Source organism: Myxine glutinosa, chromosome 1 (genome assembly GCF_964187855.1).
Source record: "Myxine glutinosa chromosome 1, kmMyxGlut1.1, whole genome shotgun sequence".
Classification (NCBI taxonomy): domain Eukaryota; kingdom Metazoa; phylum Chordata; class Myxini; order Myxiniformes; family Myxinidae; genus Myxine; species Myxine glutinosa.
In genome coordinates this window covers 202,772,718-202,793,353 of record NC_136261.1, presented here as the reverse complement: position 1 = coordinate 202,793,353, position 20,636 = coordinate 202,772,718, and the positions used below count along the sequence as shown (strand labels likewise).

Here is a 20,636-nt window from a genome sequence, read left to right as displayed (position 1 = left end):
TCTGCCAAGTAGTAACAGACGAATCTTTACAATGTCCGCTCAGATCAACAAAACAGCCTGTAGGTAGTGGCTATGCATCCTTGGCAGAAGACCTTCTCCGGTTCCAGACCCTTCAGCACATGCCAATGGACATCAACCTGGAGCTATTGGATGACGGAGATGGCATAGAATCCACTCTGAAGGCACACAGGGCTGAGTGGCACAAGAAATGTCTGCTAAAATTCAACAAAAAGGCGTTTGACGAGCAACGTCGGGGAGAATTAACTACAGGACAACAACGAAGTACCTCTACTGTGCACACGCGATCTGCTCACAGCCATCCACAGTCCACAGAGCCTACTTGTTTCTTCTGCAATAAGCCTGCTGGTTCTGCAGGCTTACATAAAGCATCAACCTACAACATTGACACAAATGTGCGGAGGTGTGCCCTTGAAGTTGAGGACACTGCTCTGCTGGCCAAGCTTGCAGCAGGAGACATGATTGCCATTGAGGCCAAGTACCATCACGACTGTCTGCGTTCACTGTACAACAGAGCCAGGCAGGCTGCACCCAAAGGCAATGATGGAGATGATTCTTGCCTGCATGGCATAGTCTTTGCTGAGCTAGTGGCATTCTTGGAAGACATGAATAGTAATGAAGACAGTGCTCCTGTCTTCAAACTGATAGACATCGCTCAGCTGTAAAAGGTCAGACTGGAGCAGCTTGGTCTGACTGTAGGGAAACGGATTCACACTACCAGGCTGAAAAGCAGGCTGCTTTCTGTGCTTCCTGATCTGAGGGCATATTCATAGGGAAGAGACACACTTCTAAGTTTTGAGAAGGACATTGGACCAGCCCTCAAGATGGCCTGTTATCATGACAGTGATGCCATGCACTTAATGCAAGCAGCACAGGTGGTGCGCAAAGAGATCTTTGACTCAAGTTTCTCCTTTGATGGGTCGTTCCAGGCAAACTGCCAACAGGAGGCTGTGCCACCATCCCTCTTAGCTCTAGTCAACATGATACTCGATGGGGCAAACATCAAGCATCAGACACAGCTGGTCCACACAACCACCACAAAACCTGCCCTAGCAATCTCCCAATTGATGGTGTTCAACAGCGTGAAGCATGCACGAAACGTGGATTCATCAAGCTCAGCACGTCACAGCCGCAGCCGAGAAACTCCACTCCCACTCTATCTGTCCCTCAAGATCCATGCAGTTACACGAAGTAGAGAGCTGGTTGACACACTGTTCAATCTGGGATTGTGTGTCTCCTATGACAGACTGTTGCAACTCACATCAGACATTGCCAATGGTGTCTGCCAGAGCTTTAGTGTAGAAGATGTAGTTTGCCCACCAAAGTTGCGTTATGGACTGTTCACAACAGGAGCTGTGGACAACATCGACCACAATCCAAGTTCTGCAACAGCCAAAGATTCCTTCCACGGCACCGGAATCTCGCTTATGCAGCATCCGTCACACACACATGGCGGAACTGATCGTGATGTAACATTGATTAGTCAGGGTGGCTCTTCCACCAAGTCAGTGACACCTCTGCCATCAGCCTACACAATTGTACCACCAGCTGCCTTCAAGACAAAGGACTTTAGTGCACCAGCTGTACAAGGTCCCATGAGAGCTTCCAACCTCCTGGCTGCTGCAGCTGCCACAGAAGATGAGTATGCATGGCTCAGCAGAGTCAAGACAGCTCTTGAAGTGTCTACAATGGATGGCTGGATATCGTGGTCTGCTTACCACGCTGACGCACACCTTGCTGTCACCCCACCTGCAGCAATCAACGCACTATTTCCTCTGTTTCTTGACAACGCACACTCAGTGGCAATGATACGGCACTCCATGGACATCGTCAAGGCAGCAGTTCAGCACTTGAACCCTGGTCATACGCCTGTCCTTGCTGCTGACCAACCACTGTATGCCCTTGCTAAAGAGATCCAGTGGACCTGGCCAGCCACTCACGGAGAGGATCACTTTGTGATCATGTTCGGTGGTCTACACATCGAGATGGCCACGTTGAAGTTGCTGGGAGACTGGTTGGAAGACAGTGGCTGGACAAACGCCCTGGTACAGGCTGACATTGCAAGCTCCGGAACAGCAAATTCCTTCATACATGCCAGTCATGTCACAAAGACCCGCCATGCACATCAAGTCACAGCTGCAAGCCTTTATACACTCCTCCAACAAGCTTACAGTGAAGACTGCACATCTGATGATACTGATGCCATACAACCAGATAGTCCGCCTTTTGAGGAGTGGTGCATAGAGCGGGCAAAGACGAGTGTCCACTTTGACTACTGGCTTAAGACCCTGCCATTGGAGCTTCTCTTGCTGCGGTACATCAGGTCACTTCGTGAAGGTAACTTCCAGCTGGACGTGGAATCCCTGAAGCAGATCATGCCCTGGATGTTCGCCCTAGATCACACGCACTACTCCAGATGGCTTTCCGTACACATCCGTGATACGACGACTCTCGCTGAAAACAATCCGGATGTCCTAGCAGAATTAAAGTCTGGAAATGTTGTGGTGCACAAAACCAGCAACAAGTTCTCTGCCATGGCACTTGACCAGTCCCATGAGCAGAACAATGCAATGGTGAAAGGTTCTGGTGGGGCTATTGGATTGACTAGCAATCCAGGAGCACTCAGACGCTGGATGGTAGCAGGGCCAGAAATTGCCAGGATCACTACAGAGTTTGAGGAACAGGCCATAAAGCAACAGGATGGTGTTGGTGACCCTGGACATCATCACCACGACCAGCATCCTGGAGTGCAAGCAGCATTCCTGAAGGAGGTTAAGGCACTTGTGACAGTATTGGAAGAGATGGGGAATCCATTTCGAGAACACAGCCAAGACCTACTAGTCATTAACACAGGGGACATCATGGACACCCAAGTGGCCGAAACTGTGAGAAGGATCGAGACCCTTAGTGAGGAGCAGTACACCAAGTTCGCGGCAGAAAGGCTAGAACAGTGTACAACACCTGTCACACAAACACTTCCAAAGAACAAGTTGCCACTGTTCAGTAGGCCACAGGTCAAGATTAAGTCAAAACAGAAGGCACAGCTCACAGCACTGAAGAGTGACTGTGGTCTCTTTTCGAGGCTGTACATCTCCTGTCAAACACGAGATGGAGACATTGACAATTTCTTCTCCCATGAAAACCAGGCAGCCCCACCAGCTCTTTCAACTGGAGGAAAAATGCGGATTGGTGTTAAAGCAGATCTACTTCGCTGCCTGGAATCAGATCTGCTCGAAAACAACAGTATGCCTGTGACTGATGCAACAATTCTCGATGGTGCAGCTGTGGTTCAAATCCTAAATCCTGGAACATCAAGAACATTTCAAGAGTATGGAGAAAGAGTTTTGCACCATACATCTCTGCTCAACTTGAGAAAAGCAGCCGCATTGACCTTGTCTGGGATGTATACCTACCTGCCAGCCTGAAAGCCTCAACAAGACAGAAGAGGGGAAAGGGCACCAGGAAAAGGGTGACTCCTTCTACTGTGATGCCAAAGAACTGGAAGGACTTCCTTCGAGTCGATGAGAACAAAACCGAATTGTTTGCTTTCCTTTAACGCGAAGCTGTTCATCTTCCTCTAGCAGAGGGCAAGGAACTGTATGCAACAGATGGAAGTGGAGTTCTCTGCTCTCCTGCTGAGTCATACTTGGCCCGCCTTGCCCCATGTTCGCAAGAGGAGGCCGACACTCGTCTACTTCTGCATGTGGCAGATGCTGTGCAAAAGGGGTGTAAGAAGGTGACCATACGTACCGTTGATACTGATGCGGTGGTACTGGCTGTGGCTTCATTCAGCAAGACAGCTCCTGATGAGCTGTGGGTTGCCTTTGGTGTCGGGTCAAGCTTTCGGTACATAGCTGTTCACTAAATGGTTGCCACAATGAATCCAACACAGTGTCTGACTCTCCCAGTCCTTCACGCTTTCACCGGGTGTGACACTGTATCTGTATTCGCTGGCAGAGGAAAGAAGACTGCCTGGGAAACTTGGAAGTCTTTCCCAGAGGTGAATGATGCTTTCAATGAACTCCTATGCATGCCAAGTGAGGTCAGTGAAGGATCAATGTTACTGCTAGAGCGATTTGTGGTGCTGATGTACGACCGAATCAGAGCACGGAAGTGAATGATGCCAGGAAGCAGCTCTTCACACAGAAGTCTAGAAGTCTAGAGAACATTCCTCCAACCCAGGCAGCACTGAAGCAGCACATCAAGCGCACTTGCTACCAGGCCAATTGTTGGAACCAGGCATTGGTCATGGATCCAGAGATGCCAGAGCCATCTGACTGGGGCTGGATAAAGGAAACAACTGCATGGCAGCCTCTTTGGACCACTCTCCCTGAAGCATCAAAGTCGTGCCATGAATTGATCCACTGTCGCTGCAAGAAAGGATGCACTGGACGCTGCAAGTGTGCCAAAGCTGCACTCAAGTGCACTGCACTGTGCTTCTGTTCCGGAGACTGTTACATTTTGATCATTACCAATTTTCATCATTGCACTTGATTTAATGTAAGCTTTTGTGGACATACTTGGTTAACTACAGTTATTTTTTCAGAGGTTATTGCATCATTCCTTGCAGTGTAAACACTTTTTTCATCATTTCTGGTCTTTGGGTGTTCTGTACCTATCCCTGTACCTGAAAAAATTAAGTTTTAAAAGTTCAAATGAACTTTTTCCAATAGCAGTTCCAACTGCAGTATCAGAAAAATAGATATTTAACGTAATTTGACCTTGACCTTGACCTAAATGCATGTCCTTGAGTTCTGGCGATCTCAAAAGTATCACCAAATGAATGGGCATCCCCAATTTAGTTGTAAATGACACCTAAAATGTTTTTCTACAGTTTGGTTCCAAAATTAAGCGTGTTTGAACATTAGACCCGGTGGACTGGCGGCCATATTGGATTTGACCTCTCACGGTCCTCAGAGGTCAAATCTGACTTCCCTCCACATCTGAAAATAAACCTTATGGTATGCACTAACTATGTTAGAAATTTCATGCTTTTCTCATAAAATGCACAATTTTTGTGTTTATCTGCTGCACTATTGGTGAAGTTTCATGACGATCGCTTCAGGGGATGAAGATCGCTACAGGTGACTTATAGGCTGGTAACAAACAAACAACCAAACAAACAAGAAGACGTCATGCAGAGCACGATACTTGCAAAATCAAACCCCCCTTCCCCGAAAAAAAGGTTGATGACGATCGGTTTAGAATTGTGACCTGTAGGCCGGTAACAACCAGACAGACAAACACACAGAATAAGAAACGCAACCGACCAATATACTTGAAAAATCTTCGATTTTGCAAGTAACAAACAGACAAACAGACAGACAGGGGTGAAAACATAACCTCCATCCACCTTTGGTGGCGGAGGTAAATAGAAGTGATAAAATAAACAATACAAAGAGAAGGAAGAACAGGACAGTTTTTTAAAAAGCAAACGTTCACATGCCATTAAACCCATTATACTCCAGCTTTGTCATCACAAATAATGTATGCATCATTACTGAAGTGGAATGCTTGTTTTACACCACGCAGCAAGACATTCCATGGTGCTGGGAAATTCACGTCGTCAGGATTTCATCGGGTATCCCCACGTGAACAACAAACACGCAGAATCTCTGCAGCAATGGAAGAAAGCAAGGCATATTTTCACCCACAATGGCAAAAAGCACTTCGGCAACAGGATAATCTTATTAGTTGTACTGAACTTATATTATTCAGGATCAATATCAAACTAGGCATCTGCTAGTGTGTTTGTGTGTGTGTGTGTGTGTGTACATGCATACATGCGTGTGTCCGTGTGTGTGTTTGTGTGTGTGTGTGTGCATGCATACATGCGTGTGTCTGTGCGTGTGTGTGTGTGCGTGTGTGTGCACATGCATACATGCGTGTGTCCATGTGTGTGTGTGTGTATGTGTATGTGTGTGTATGTGTGTGTATGTGTGTGTGTGTGTCTGTGTATGTCTGTGTACGTGTGTCTGTGTGTATGTGTGTGTGTCTGTGTGTATGTGTGTGTGTGTGTATGTGTGTGTGTGTGTGTATGTGTGTATGTTTGTGTGTGTGTGTCTGTGTATGTGTCTGTATGTATGTGTGTGTGTGTGTGTGTGTATATGTGTGTGTCTGTGTATGTGTGTCTGTGTCTGTGTGTATATGTGTGTGTGTGTGTGTGTGTGTGCGTGTCTGTGTGTGTGTGTATGTGTATGTGTGTATGTGTGTCTGTATGTGTGTGTGTGTGTGTGTGTGTGTGTGTGTGTGTGTGTGTGTGTGTGTGTGTGTGTGTGTGTGTGTGTGTGTGTGTAAGCATGCATACATCCTTTCTGAGCTCTCGTTGTATTCACAGCATTCAACAAGCAATTTGTCAGAAAGCTAATGTACGGTATTGAAAGTCCACCATGAATCGTTCTCAAAGTTTATAAACGTTAATGCAGATTTATTGTCCATTTCCAGAAAGTGCAATGGCAAGGGTTTTGTCATCTCATGATTATAGTTGAGAACTTCTGAACTTCACCCATACTTCTTCCATACTGATAATTGCATCCGTCCATCGCTTTGACTGTCCATATAAGGATTGTCCTATTTTTCCAATAAATGTGTTTCTCTTTTTCCCTCAGCCAATATTTTTAAGCAATACTGTGGCGTTAACCATTCCCCAGAGTTGATCCTTTTTTGCTCCGATGAAGGGTTAAATCCGAAACGTCAGCTTCTCCTTGCTTCCCATGGCGATTAGCATACTTCAATCAACATTGGAGGAGCATACTTCAATCGATCGATCGATTAGCATACTTCAATCTCCTCGCTGAACTCATCTCAACCATTTTTAAAATCATTATCTTAGTAAGAGTTGTTCGGGTTAGGGTGTGTACCCTTAAATAGCAACAGGGTCCCGGTGTGTACCCTGGATAAGAATAGGTACACCGTATCGCTGCGTGTCGTAAAAGACGACTAAGAGGGTTGGCGTCAGGAAGGGCATCCGGCCATAAAAACATTGCCTCAAGAATCCCTGGTGTTGGCTTAGCGGTTAGGGTGCCGGCTTAGGATCCTAGGATCCTGGGTTCGAATCCCAGTCGATCGCTGAATTAACGCCAGGGGGGTTGACTCAGCCTGTCATCCTTCCGAGGTCGGCAAATTGAGAACCAGTTCACTGGTAATTCCCTGCTTGTCGTAAAAGTGGTAATTCCCTGCTTGTCGTAAAAGGCGACAAAAAGGGTTGGCGGTAGGAAGGGCATCCGGCCGTAAAACATTGCTTCAAAAAGGGGACCGAAAAACAACAACAACCACGGTCCCCGAAAAAGGCCAACCCCGGCTTGCGGGGAAAAATGGCCTCTGAAGGTTTTTTTTTTTTTTTTTTAATCAACATGCTGTGATCTCACTGGTAAAGCAATTATTTCATTAATATTTCACAATTTTAAATTCAGGTTTTATTGCTCAAAAAATAAAGTACTGAACACATAAAATTGACGAAATTAATTGAACGAATATGAACCTGGCAAAGGTCGAATAGCTGCTGGGAAATGCGATATCAAAAATAACTGCTGGGGCAATTCACGTCACAGTGCATCATGTTGATGCGAGAGACGGACAACAAATATTAAACTGCACTGAATGCACAACAGAAAGCAAGAAATGTCTCTGAAACCAAACAAATGTAAAATAATAAACATTTTATGGTATGCTTCCCAGGTGCCGCACAGGTGATGCACGCAGGTGTAGTGCTAACATGATTGCAAACCTGTTTCTCAGATTCAAGTGCATCGGAGGAAGTACAACCGCTGCGAGGATGAACTTATCTGATCTGTTTTCTTTGAAAACGGTGAAGTAGCGGATATGTACCATTCGAGGCAGTTGAACCGTTCGCTTATTTTGGCAGAAAACAGATGTGCTGGTGGTGCTGCATTATGGAGTAGGAAGGCTGTGAGTTTTTGACATAATGTAATAAAACAGCCATTTCATGCATCACACTTTAGGTGTATCTACGGAATGTTAACCTCAAACTCAACCTTCAAAGTATACACATTCCTCCTTCACCACCTGCTCAATCCCTCACTCCTGTCCCTTATGCACTTTGTGCACTGTGGGTAATGATGGTAAAATATTTCTGTCTGCATCACTGTATTTGCAAATGCTTACCCATTTTCACCTCTAGCTTTGTGGCACTGCTCCTCACCGTGCACAATGAGGTTGAAGTCTACATGTGAGGTGCCAGCCATGTTGGAGGATTGGCATCTGTACGTGCCATTGTCAGTACGATTGAGGGGGGAGATTCGCAGAGTCCCTCCCACAACATCTGCCTTCTCTGGGAGCCCCTCACCAAGCCGCTGCCATTTCACAGCTTCAGGTCTGGAGGAGAAGGGTTAAGTACCATGATATTTGTTTCAAATCACCTTTAGTGTTCATCAGATGAAACCTTCTCAGGGTTATCATCTTTTTCTCATCATTGCTGAATCATGTGTTCACAATTAAATGATGGATGCTTCTCTTTTGGAAGGATTCCGAAGCATTTGTTAATCATGATTACAGCTAGTACAACTGAAAGTAATAGACATTGTAAGAGCTCATTATGTACAAACTATATATTATATTATATCCTTCTGTCATACTTTACAATGCTTACACAATGAAATCTCTCTACACTTTGAGCGACAGCATACAACACCAAGCTAAGAGCAACCCGTTGACTCCTCTACCGCAAGTATTCCTGATGGCATGAGTGCTTTAATACTATCATGCTATGCCATTCTTTTTCCGCTATTTTCCAGATCAATTTATCAGAACAGCATGCCTGCATCAAAGAAAATCTTCAACATTACTGCAATTTAAACTGATGGACCAAAATGTGCCCTATTATCTTGAGAAAATAAGCAACTATTCAACTATACCTGAAATTTGTCTTTTCATGCAAGAAAAAAGACCCATATTCCCAATATTTTGTCTTTGTCCCTCGATAAGGACCGACTGAAAAATACCCCAATTTATGTCTGCAATGAGTCTCTGGAAGAGGTACAGTCTCTGGAGCTTCTCGGCCCTTCTCGGCCCATCTCGGCCCAACACAAGGTAGCCTGTCTTGTGTAGATAAAAGCTCTCAATTGGCCTTTGAAGCTGATTGTCTCATTGGGATTCACAGCAGGGCCAAGTCTTTCCATTTCTGACAACTTATAATGGTACGTAAGGCCTTCACTCAAATAGTCATGGAATCTGGCCTTGTAGACAGGTGCTGCTGCTTCTGATCTTGCCCCCTTAAAGTTTTGGAATTGAAAGTTATCCAGAATCTCATGACAAGAGGCTGAGTCTCAAGGTATGTTTCTTTCTCAACACAAGTAGATTAGTGACCTTACTATTTATCTTACCAAGTCTATTCTGGTCTTACTCCTGCCCTCTCTCCTCTCCACACAACCCCTGCCCATCCAAGTCACATGTATTCTTCATGCTCACCTCCATTCATCCCCTCTTCTTTCGCTTGTAAAACTGCTTTCCTGAGACTAAGTTTATTGTCTCTTCCTCCTCCCTCCAGGATTTAAAGTTTGCAGCCCACCACCACCTCAAGGTATCTCCCATTTCTACCTCACCAGAGACCTTGTTCCTACCCTTCATTTGCAATTCCTCCTCTTGCGGTGTGATGCATCCATATATTTTTGTAGTCCTTTTTCCATTTGCTCTATTTGGTGTCTGCTGAACATTTCCCCCCTTTTTTATATTCTAATTTTATATGAGCCTCGACACCTGTGTAACAAATAGTCCCTGTTGGAGCTGTCCAGCATGGATGCAAAGAGTCTGAGTAAATTATCCAACAAACCAAGCTTGACGAAGGCTTATATTTTTGGGACAACACAGTCATCAAATGAATCATGATGTCCATGGCAAGCTGTGAACATTTTACAGGCAGATTTCTTTTCCGACAAATGCCATTTCTTCATTACAGAAGCGGTACATCGTGGGGGTCATCGAACAGGGGTTAGACGAAAGGCATATTGAAACTTGACAATCAAACAGCTATGGAAGTTGAATCCACACCAATAAAAAAAAAGAAACAAGTTTGTTCATTTAAACTCAGCCACTGGACCACTCATCAGCCTGGCCTGAGTCATCTCTGTGAAATACATGGAGCAGCCACAGCCATGACCCTGGTTTTTTGCACACCCACTCATTTTTCCCCTTTATGGCAGTTATTTGCCTTGAAAAGATAAGAATACTGAAGAAAAATGTAGTTCAAAATGATTTAACAGATGATCGGAGGTTTTATATTACACTAACAGCACATTCAACAGCAGTAAATTCTGACGACACAACTGACGACACCTGCAACCTCTGCCAGGCCACTCCAAACACAATAAAACACATTGAAGCCTGCGCGCTCCTGACTCCTCGAAGGTAAGAGCACAACATCTTATATGTGAGGGATCTTTGGGTCGCTCCCGAGAGATCGATCGGCTAATTCTGTGCCGCGGGCCTGTTGCCTGTTCAAGCAGAACTGACCAGGGATAATCAAGAACAACAACAACAACAGTAAATTATGATAACACCACCACAATTGCTCCCAGACCTGCAAACATCAGAACAGCTTTGAATTTTAAGAGAATGGCTTTGAATCTGACATTCACAGAATTTTAAGAGATCCGCATTAAAAGTTAGTTCTCATTATTATGACTTTATATCAAGAAATAAGAAATGGAATTTTTCACTTACAAGTTGTTGTGCATTTTGAGCTTTTATTATCCTGAATATATTTGGTCTCATTTAATTTTTAAGTTGTGATGAAAAGAAATAAATGAATAAGTAAATGAATAAATAAATAAATAAATAAAGGAAAGGTACTTTGGCCTTTTTCATGGTTGGCCTTTTTTGAATCCCCATCTGAGCACAAGGCTCATGCTTGTGAGATCCCAGACTCAAATCCCATATCCTGTATCGATTTGTTCATTGTCACCAAGTATATTTGTAAGATGTGTAAAAATAGAATGATGTCTCATAATGTCCTATACCTATATGTACGAGTGCAACCCCGTAATAGATATATATACAGACTTGGCATTTAATATGGAATATATATTTTTTTCTTGACTTGGGTTTACTTTCTTAACTCAGTATATCAATCTGGTGAGTTTCTTTTACACTTTGATGATTTATTTGTTAAAAGAACCATGTCACTGATTGTCTGTCGCAGCAAGAAGTCAACAACAGGATTATCTCACAGGTGGCGTGGCAAAATGTACGGACAGGTGCATTTGACGATTGGCTTCACAGTCGGGTATACAAGGGTTGTTTCGTTCTGCATTAGTGGAAAACAACTGCTGCATGTCTCCAAAAGTTATTGCCGCTTCCTCTGGAGATGGTCCGTCAACTCGACAATGCTGTTTGTCATGGAGTGGTGGCTTTACGAAATTACAGCATGAAAGAGCGTGCTATTGCTCGGCAGTATGGTATCACTCAAGGTCAGGTGTCAAAGATCCTGAAACGAAATGCTCAGAGGGGTGTCCCTACTCCAATACCGAGGCCAGTACGTCCCCGCAGAACCCCAAGGAGGGATGATCACCAGCTGCACCGGTTAGTCCACAATGGCCGTACCAAGTCAGCTAATCGGCTTAGGGCTGAGTGGCAGCAACTGACAAATGTGCCTGTATCCAGAAGGCGAGTCAACCAACGACTGGTTCAAGCAGGCTATCGTGCCAGGCATCCCCTGAGAAAGCCACGCCTGACCAGACAACACTGCCAGCGCCGATTGCAGTGGGCCAGAGAGCACCGTCAATGGCAGCCAGGACACTGGAATCATGTGATCTTCAGTGACGAGTCTAGATTTCTGGTCTATCGTCAAGATGGCCACGTCCGAGTGCGCAGACAAGTGCATGAAGCCTACAACAAAGATTGTATAGTGCCAAGAGTCCAAGCTGGAGGTGGTGGGGTGACCGTTTGGGCTGCTTTTCATGCAGGGGGCAAAACTGACCTGGTTGTTCTGAATGGAAACCTGAACCAGTTCAATTACAGGGCCATTCTGGAAGAAACATTGCTTCCATTTGCTTGTGCAGCCTTTCGAGGAAACTTTGTCTTCCAAGATGACAATGCACGGCCTCATCGTGCTCGCATGATCCAATACTTTCTTGCTGACCATGGTGTAGAGCATATGGAGTGGCCTGCCATGTCCCCAGATATGAATCCGATGGAGAACCTGTGGGCAGAATTAACGTGTCAAATCGACCACTTGGAGCAGCAGCCGACCTCTGTGCGTGAATTGCAGCAGGCTATTGTCACTGCATGGCAAGACATTCCTGTCCAAACCTTGGCAAATCTCGTGAACAGCATGCCTCAACGTGTGCGTGCTCTCCTGAATGCTCGTGGGGGTTACACGAAGTACTGAACTGTAATTTTACTGTCGGTAATCCCAGTCGTAATTTAACTTTTGTTTTTGTTAAAAAAAATTTTGGCTAATGTGCAAAATAAAGAGATACTTCTGGAAAACGTACCGAAGTTTAACACAGTACTGTCCATGAATTGAGTTCGATATCAGTTTACATCACTTTCAAGGATCAATTTATTTGTTTCGAAATGTCAAATGTGGTTTTTGTTTCTTTTAAAGGTTACATTAACAAAATCTAGAATAATTTCAACATAATTCCAATGAACTTTTGGTTCTAAGACATCTTGAAAAGTAAGTTCACCCCCACAAAAAAAATATTCCATATTAAATGCCAAGTCTGTATATATATATATGTATATATATATATATATATATATATATATATATATATATATACATATATATATATACATATATATATATATATATATATATATATATATATATATATATATATATATATATATATATATATATGTACAAGGTCATCGAGGAGACGGGTCACCGAAAAAAAAGTAATGCTCCTGGCATGCTTTTGTATTTTGTAGAATGTTGTAAAAATGTTGCAAGGTAATGAGTATAAAAAAAAGTTTTGTTGATTTCAGTCAATGACTTGGGTAGGATAAAAGACAGGTATAGATAACCACAGAACAACTTATCTATGGACACCAATTAACATATTTTTGTAATCATTGCCTTTCCCCTCACAATTTATTTACCTCCGCCACCGAAGGTGGACGGATGTTGTGTTTTAACCCCTGTCTGTCTGTCTGGTTCTCTCTTTGAGCAGGATATCTCAAAACATAATGGACAAATTGAATAGATTTTGGTGAATATTTGGATCTAGATCCAAATACTATAATTTTTTAAGTGATTCTTCACCATTGAGTGATAAGGCCAATACCATATATATTATAGCATGATATCTCAAAAGGTTGCGGACAGATTCGGATGAAATTTGGTGGAGAGGTTGGTTGTGTGACAAGGACGAAATGATTAGATTTTGGTGAAGATCCAAATCTGGATACTAGAATCTTGAAAGTGATACTCCACCAATTGAGACATAGGGCCAAAAACTATATATAGCCAGATTTTTCAAAACGCTATTAACAGATTCGGCCAGATGTGATGGATTAGTTGGGTAAGTGTCAAGAACAAGCCAATTGAAGTTTGGTTCAGGTCTGAATCCAGATCCGACTTATCAGTGGGATACAAAACGTAAACTGTTCAGTCTGGCGGAGGTGTGCGCTCCGCCGCTCCATCAAGTGACGTTCTAGTTTTCTTGGTGATGCAATATTCCTCTGAAAAAAAAATGGTACAAAATGCTGCAAAGTAACTAATAATTTGTTGCAAAGTGAAGAATGAGATGGGGAAGAAGAGAGGGTGGGGGAGAAAATAGGCGTTTTTAAAGATATGTTTTGCTGCAGAGTCAATGTAGGTCTTTCATTCCACTTTTTTTTCCCTTTCATCTCACCCTCTCTTCTATCCCTTGTGTATTTTATCTTCCCCTTCGGCTTGTTTTCTATAATCTCTGTGTAGCAGATATATTATGCTGTAGCGTTTTCAGCATGCATGTTTGAAGTAGTGTCCGCTCAGTTGTGATGTGTACGTAAATGATGCAATATTGATTTTCAGAAATCGGTCAAACGCAAAAAGTCTGAACATAACTAATCAGTCAAAATAAAACTAAAAGCAAATTAGTCGTGAAGATTTGAAAAACGAACATAAACCTAAAAAAAATAAACCAAACAGGATTTTTTTTTTCTTTGAAACCAAATTCTCAAACTCACCTGGGTTTTCCCTCGACAATGCAGTCCAGTTCAAGACTCCGCCCTTCCAGTAACCTTGTCTCATCCCCTCGGCGCTGAATGAATAAAACAGGTGGATCTGGGGAAAGAGAGGAAGGAGGGAGGGATGGAGGGGAAGGGTGGTAGGCCAAATGGGAGAATGAATGAATAATCAACCAAATTCAAGGATAACCACGTTGGGACAAAATGGAAGGTAGGAAAAATAACATGTCAACACGAATGAAGCATAGTGAGATGTGCTGGGGGAGTATAGTCTTCTGTCTGTGACTTAAAATTAATGGCTCTTTCAATCCTGCCGGAACGACTTAAATGGCTTTGCTGATCAGTTTATTTTCCCCTGCAGGTGCACTTTGTGCTGTGTGGTGGTACTCCAAGATGTATCACAGTGGCATGGTCGTGGTGTTGTATTCTCTTCACATTCCAGGTATTGTGGGTCAGCAAGGTTAATGACACAAGGACACATTAAAAATGATATCCCAGTTATTATCTTTATCATTAAATAGTGAACGTTTTAAGTTCATATTTGAGACCTAGAGGTTTGGAGTAAATATTTGGGGACCAAATATTTTGGTTTAATATTAGAAATGGAAAGGGTTTGCATTTTGGATGTTATGCTTTTGGATTTACAAATTAAACATAGAGGTTCTGAATTACAAGCACAGATACCTGAATAATTGGTACACATGTGTCAATGGTTGTGATTTTGGGCAGAATTATTCCGATAATCATTCTGATCCTATCAGGCCTACTGCACAATACTGTTTTCATATTCACTTTTTAAAGAGCAAAGTAGCAGAGTTAGATGGCAGAAAAGGAAGGATGAGGAAATTGAGAAGGAATGTACACAGGCACACATAAGTAGGGACTTATGCATAAGTAGACAGCACAAGGCAATCAAGTGGGCTGAGTAGACAAGAAACATGGCAGAAGACAATACCGGATAGGAGAGGCCGTAAGAATAGAAAAGATACAAAATTGGCGCAGGGGATAGTATGGGATGGTGATGGATTGCTATTTTAAAAGAGGGAGAGAGGAATATGATTGGACAGACTCAGGGAGAAAATTATACAGTCGAGGGGAGAGTGGAGGTGAGAAATGAGCCTGAATTTGGGTAGAGGGCACAAGGTTTGGGTTGCTAGCTGAGTGAGTGTGGCCTGTTCTGGCTCCTGAAGGACAAACAGCTGAGGCAGAAGGTGGGGCCACACCACAAATGAACTGTTATAAAATTTTGAGGCCCTGTTTTCCACTTCCAAAATCCCACCTGTCTTCAGTGGAAGAAGAGCAGGCCTTACATACAAAGCTACCATTGAGTAACTTCCATGCACCAGTCTTTTCGGGTCACGGTAAAGGCCTCAGGCTCCCTTCCGTAGAACCTGAATGCTTTAACATGCCCCGCAAAGAGTGGGGCGAGCTTAAACGGATACGGACATCTCATGGAAGATGTACACAAAAACTCTTTCAATGGAAGACGAGACCAACACCCGAATGTGATTGTGAACACAGTTCAAGCCATGGCCATTATTATAGCTGAAACTCCTATCCATTACTTCTGTTCAGGCCTGGCTGGCATTCACATGCTCACATCTGATGTGGTTATGTGCCTTTCAAATATTGACAAACCTACAAAAACATTGCCAATCCAATACCATGTGAAAGAAGAAGAAGAAGAAGTAACTCCAATTGGCCTTGCATTATATTGTTTCCGGCGGTGCAAAACTAGATATTGTAGTGCCAGCAAACGGAGGACGTGTCCATACTCTATGGCACTGCTGTTAGGATTTTTATACTGTTAGGAACTGAAAATGGCTGAGGAATGGGTTAGCTCTCATAAAGGGTTCCAAGCAACCTCCCTACCCTGGAGGCCAGCTTGAATATATGATCAGCCCAAGAAAATGCATGCCAGATTGTTAGTCCAAGGAGCTCCAAATAATGCACCTCTGCCAGTGGTTGATTGCTGCAGTAAACTGGAGGGTTGGCCATATAGTCTTTATGTAGGCACAGAGAGCAAGAGTTAAAAGCATTGAATGACATATTTCAAATGATTGATCAGCTTCGTATTTTTCTCCAAATCGGTGTACAAGGATACGGTGACAGACTTTCTGGCAAAGAGTGGAGTCATTTCCAAATTGATAAACAGTGTTCTCCGCTGAGGCTGAGAGGTCATTGATGTAAACAGGGAATAGGATAGATCCCAAGATACTGCCTTGAGGTATACCAGTCCTCCAAGGAAAGAGCAGGAGATAGAACCCCATCACGGGATATATATTGCGGGATTGCTCATTGAGAATGAAGAAAATCTGGTGAGCTGGTGAAACGTCTCTGGTGAAACAAAATGCACAACGTCACTTTTGTGTTGACACTTGTGTTCGAGCATTTAATGGAAATTAAATGATAAAACCAAGCTGCTGCTTTGTTTTGCTAATGCGTCCACATAATGAAATGTGGTACAAAAGCCTCATGATGAAAACAAGTTGGATGGCAATATCATCGTTAGGCAAGTGCTCAGAAGGGAACATTAAACAGGCTGCCCAACGTTATCCGAGCTTTGGACTGAAGGGCATACTAATGTGTTAAACTTGCCTTCCTGAGTACATACACTTGTTCACAGGCCATTCTCATGGCATAAGCAAGTAGCACATTCTGTATGATGAGATTTTGGCAAAAAAGGATAATGTGAAACTTTGAAAACGAAAAACTACATGGAATAATATGAAAGAAGCTCGTACATTTCTAAAACTGGACCATTTCATCCGGTTATGACCGTTGCAAGCTCTCCCAAATCACCCATTTGCAGAGAAGAGTTGAAGCGAGCCGGATGCTTTTGGAAGAATGTGTTTTTTTTTTCTTTACACAACTATTTTGACCCGGTCTCCAAAGGTGACCTCTCATGCCCCTTCCTTCACCCTCTATTGCCTCTGGTCTGGAATAGTAATCATCTTTCTTTCGAGGGCCTATGTTTGTCGTTTGCGCAGCATTACATCTCAGTGCACTTTGACATGGTGCGCTTATGGTACAGAAAAACTAAATGCAGACATAAAGAGGATGATCAGCAAGTCTTTGACCTGACCTAAAAGTCAATGATTTGCATCAACAAAAATTATTATTATTACACACTTTTATTTAACTTCATCATCTGAACTTTGTCTGTCCTATTTCAAATATTTGAGCCGTTCGTTTTCTAGGTTCCATACGTCCTAGAGAGCTGAAATTTGGCTCACGGTCCTCTTTTCTTGTACATTTTCATGTACAAAATTTAATTTCAAAAAAAAAAAAAAAAATTGGTTTAAAACTTTAAAAAAATAAAAGTGTGTAGCCCTAAAACATGTTTTTTCGTTTACTTGTTTTTTTAACATTGTTCCTTTACAACATTTTTATCCTTTAAACTCAAGCATCCTCCTTATTATATATTTCTAATTTTACATTAGGCCACGCTCTTAAATCTTAATGATCAATACTCGCATAATGAGTCTGTACGTTGCTAAAAAAAAACAAGTGCGACGAACGTTGTGTGATTGTATAATTAAATTTCTGAGTGAAACGTTTGAGTATTTTAGAAAAGGATTTCACAGAAAGAAAATGAGTTGTAAAAAGTGCTATTGGATGACAAGTTTGATGACTTGGCTGTATGAATACCAAGGAAGTGAGCCACAAATCGTATGTGTATTGAAAGGTTTAGACAGTGAGAGAAAGTCAATATGCATACAGAAGGGAGGGACGGTGAAGGTAGACGTACAGTAAACCTCGAGGGTGATGCTGGCAACAAGAGAGGTTTTAAGGGTCTCGTGGAAAACCTCGCAGGTTAGAGATGTTCCATCATCCTCACGCCCCACCACTTTCGCCAAATGGCTTATCACCATGACCGTGCCTCCCTCAAGAACTGCCTCTCTCTCCTTCCCTGTAAAATAAAATAAAATAATTTGTCATTTGGACCAAAATGCCTTTACCACAACCTCATTATTTAACTTTTGCAAAACAGACAGCAAAGCCTTGGAAAAGAGGAGTGGGGATGGTTAAAGGGGGTGGGGGTTAAAATAAAAGACTAGTCAAGTGACAGAGGATAAAAACTAGAGAGGTTCCAGGGAACCTGAACTCAACTAGTCTATATCAATATGGTTAGAATATGCATAATAGAACCACAAACTATATAGTTTATATGTGCTAAAAATATATGACAAAAATTGATTTTTCAATATGGCCGCCCTGCCGCGCCCATTTTTGGGTGTGCAACGCCCAAATGCAATCCCAAACTAGTTTATGTCTTAAAGATGCTGCATAACAAGTTTCATCAAATATAATCAATATTTGTGACTTTTAGAGTATAGACGTCTAATTGTTTACAGACGATAGACAGACAGACAGACAGACAGACGACAGATGGACGACGGACACTGGATGTCGCCAAAAGTCAGCTGGACATAGTCCAGTTGAGTTAACAAACACAAAGAGAAATGCTATTGATTTCAAAACGCATTTAAGATTACGAGAAGAGATCCCATCAGATCTCGTAACTGTACAAGTTTCAAATGAAGACAGTACGTTAGACCTCTACGAAATAACAACTTCATCAGGGAAAATGATATAGGTACAACAGCTGGGATTGGTTGGACAGGATTTGTAACAGATTCACATTCCTATTCCCTTCCATGCATAGTAGTGTAAACTCTGCCCATCAGAAGAGGAAAAATAACAAGAAAAAGCAATTCTTTGAACATTTTACAAAACGGTGTTTTCAAAATGAAAATACCAGATTTTTTTTTTTTTTGGCTGAGATCTTGAAACAAAGGACTGAAAGACATCTCCTGCCTGTCAAAGGATGCTGTGAGGAACTTTCTGGCAAACAATGGAGTCATCTGTGAAGTGAAAAGGTGTTTTCCACTGAGATTGAGAGGCCACTTTAAAAATACTATTCTATCCACAGCAGTCGTTTTGTAAAAGAATAAAGGAAAGAATAAATTTGTCGTTGTTCTTTAACGGCCAATATTATCCCACCTTGTGGGGTCGGCTGGAGGAAGCTTGGCCCAAGTCTTCACGAACTGGCCTGGCCAAGCCTGTCATTTTCCTAGTTAGGGAAGGAATTGGAATTTGGCCATGGTGCTGGCGATACTCGCATACCCTTTGCGAAGGACACCATGGGATCTTTAATGTCCACCAACCCATGCTGGCTGGACTCCCAGTTTAAGGTCCATCCGAGGGATCACACACATTGATGAATCGCCCTGCCTGTAAAACACTGAACTCTGAACTAACAGTTTATAGCTGGTCCGGGATTCAAACCCAGGCTAGACAGCTTAGAGGCGAGTGTGGAAGGAAAGAATAAAATAAACAGCAAATAAAAATAACCTCTGCAACTTTCTCCATCTCGGATTTATTCAGGCCGAGGCAGAAAAAGCCATACAGAGTTTATTTTAATTATCGATTTTTATTTATTGTTCAAACTCTCTATCTAATAAACTCCAAGCAGTTTTATCCATCTTGCCTCTCTCCACACACATCTTGTTCTTGCATTTGTTTTGAGCTATACGACTGAAATTTTATTGCCTTGTAAAAAAGGACTGAGCATTTCACTGGTATTTATCTTCAAAGTGATCGTTATCCTGAAGCTTCCAGTTGAGGCACTCTACGTCAATCGAACTGCGGTTAAGGAATACTAAACGTTCTCAATACCCGTGTTTGTCTACCTCCGTCGACAAATCGAATGATCGCTTTTATCAACTGCAGGTTGGCAAAGATATGGTATCTGGAGTGGGAAGCAAGAAAGTAACGCTGAAGTTTAGGGCATTAGCCTGGGTTCTCTGATGAAGGCCTGAAGGCCAAAGTATCAGCATTACCAGTCAGGTCAGATAATGAAATGGAAAACCAAATACTGCATTGGAGTCATCAGAAGGAACCAGAAGAAGTAAAGAGCAAAGACGGAGTCATCAGGAGGAACCCGGATAGGATTCGGGTTTCAGCCGCTACTCCACAACCCTCAAACCCATCCAGGCACAGCCAAGTGAACCTTCCAGAAAATTTTCTGCAAGAATTCACTTCTCCTAAGACAGATAGATTAAGAAAGAGAAATAAAGAAGAAGCAAGAATTAGAATGAATAAAGAGAAATAATAAGGTTTGGGTTACTAGCTGAGTGAGTGTGGCCTGTTCTTTCTTTCTTCACGTTAATTTCACGCTAACCCTAACCCTAACCCTAACAACGAACAACTAACAACCCTAACCCTAACAACTTGGTGGTTAGTATCAATATTCAAATGATAAAACCTACTTCAATTTACAATGCAACCGCAACAAAAGATTTGGCCTTATAGATACAAATTTATGTGGCATAGTTTTTGACTGTGTCACTCCCAACATCCTCAAATGTCACAAACATCTTCCCTCCTCTCCTCTTACTGTATCTTATCCCAAATTATCTCCACTCCTCAAACTTTTATAAAATGTGGAGAAATTGTTTTTAAGAACCAAGTAATGAAAG

The 20,636-nt window shown here is 42.6% G+C and overlaps 1 protein-coding gene across 7 annotated transcripts in view; it reads right to left on the bottom strand.

Annotated features, from left to right (window-relative positions):
• Positions 1–20,636, bottom strand: part of LOC137433361 (cell adhesion molecule 2) — a 372,982-nt gene that overhangs the window by 121,144 nt on the left and 231,202 nt on the right. For all 7 annotated transcript variants that reach the window (XM_068125694.2, XM_068125699.2, XM_068125705.2 and 4 more), the window contains exons 5-7: positions 17,903–18,064; positions 14,152–14,248; positions 8,180–8,352 (exon numbers count right to left, since the gene is read on the bottom strand). In XM_068125694.2, coding sequence (XP_067981795.1) covers positions 8,180–8,352; positions 14,152–14,248; positions 17,903–18,064 — 432 coding nt within the window. The remainder of the gene's footprint in view (positions 1–8,179; positions 8,353–14,151; positions 14,249–17,902; positions 18,065–20,636) is intronic.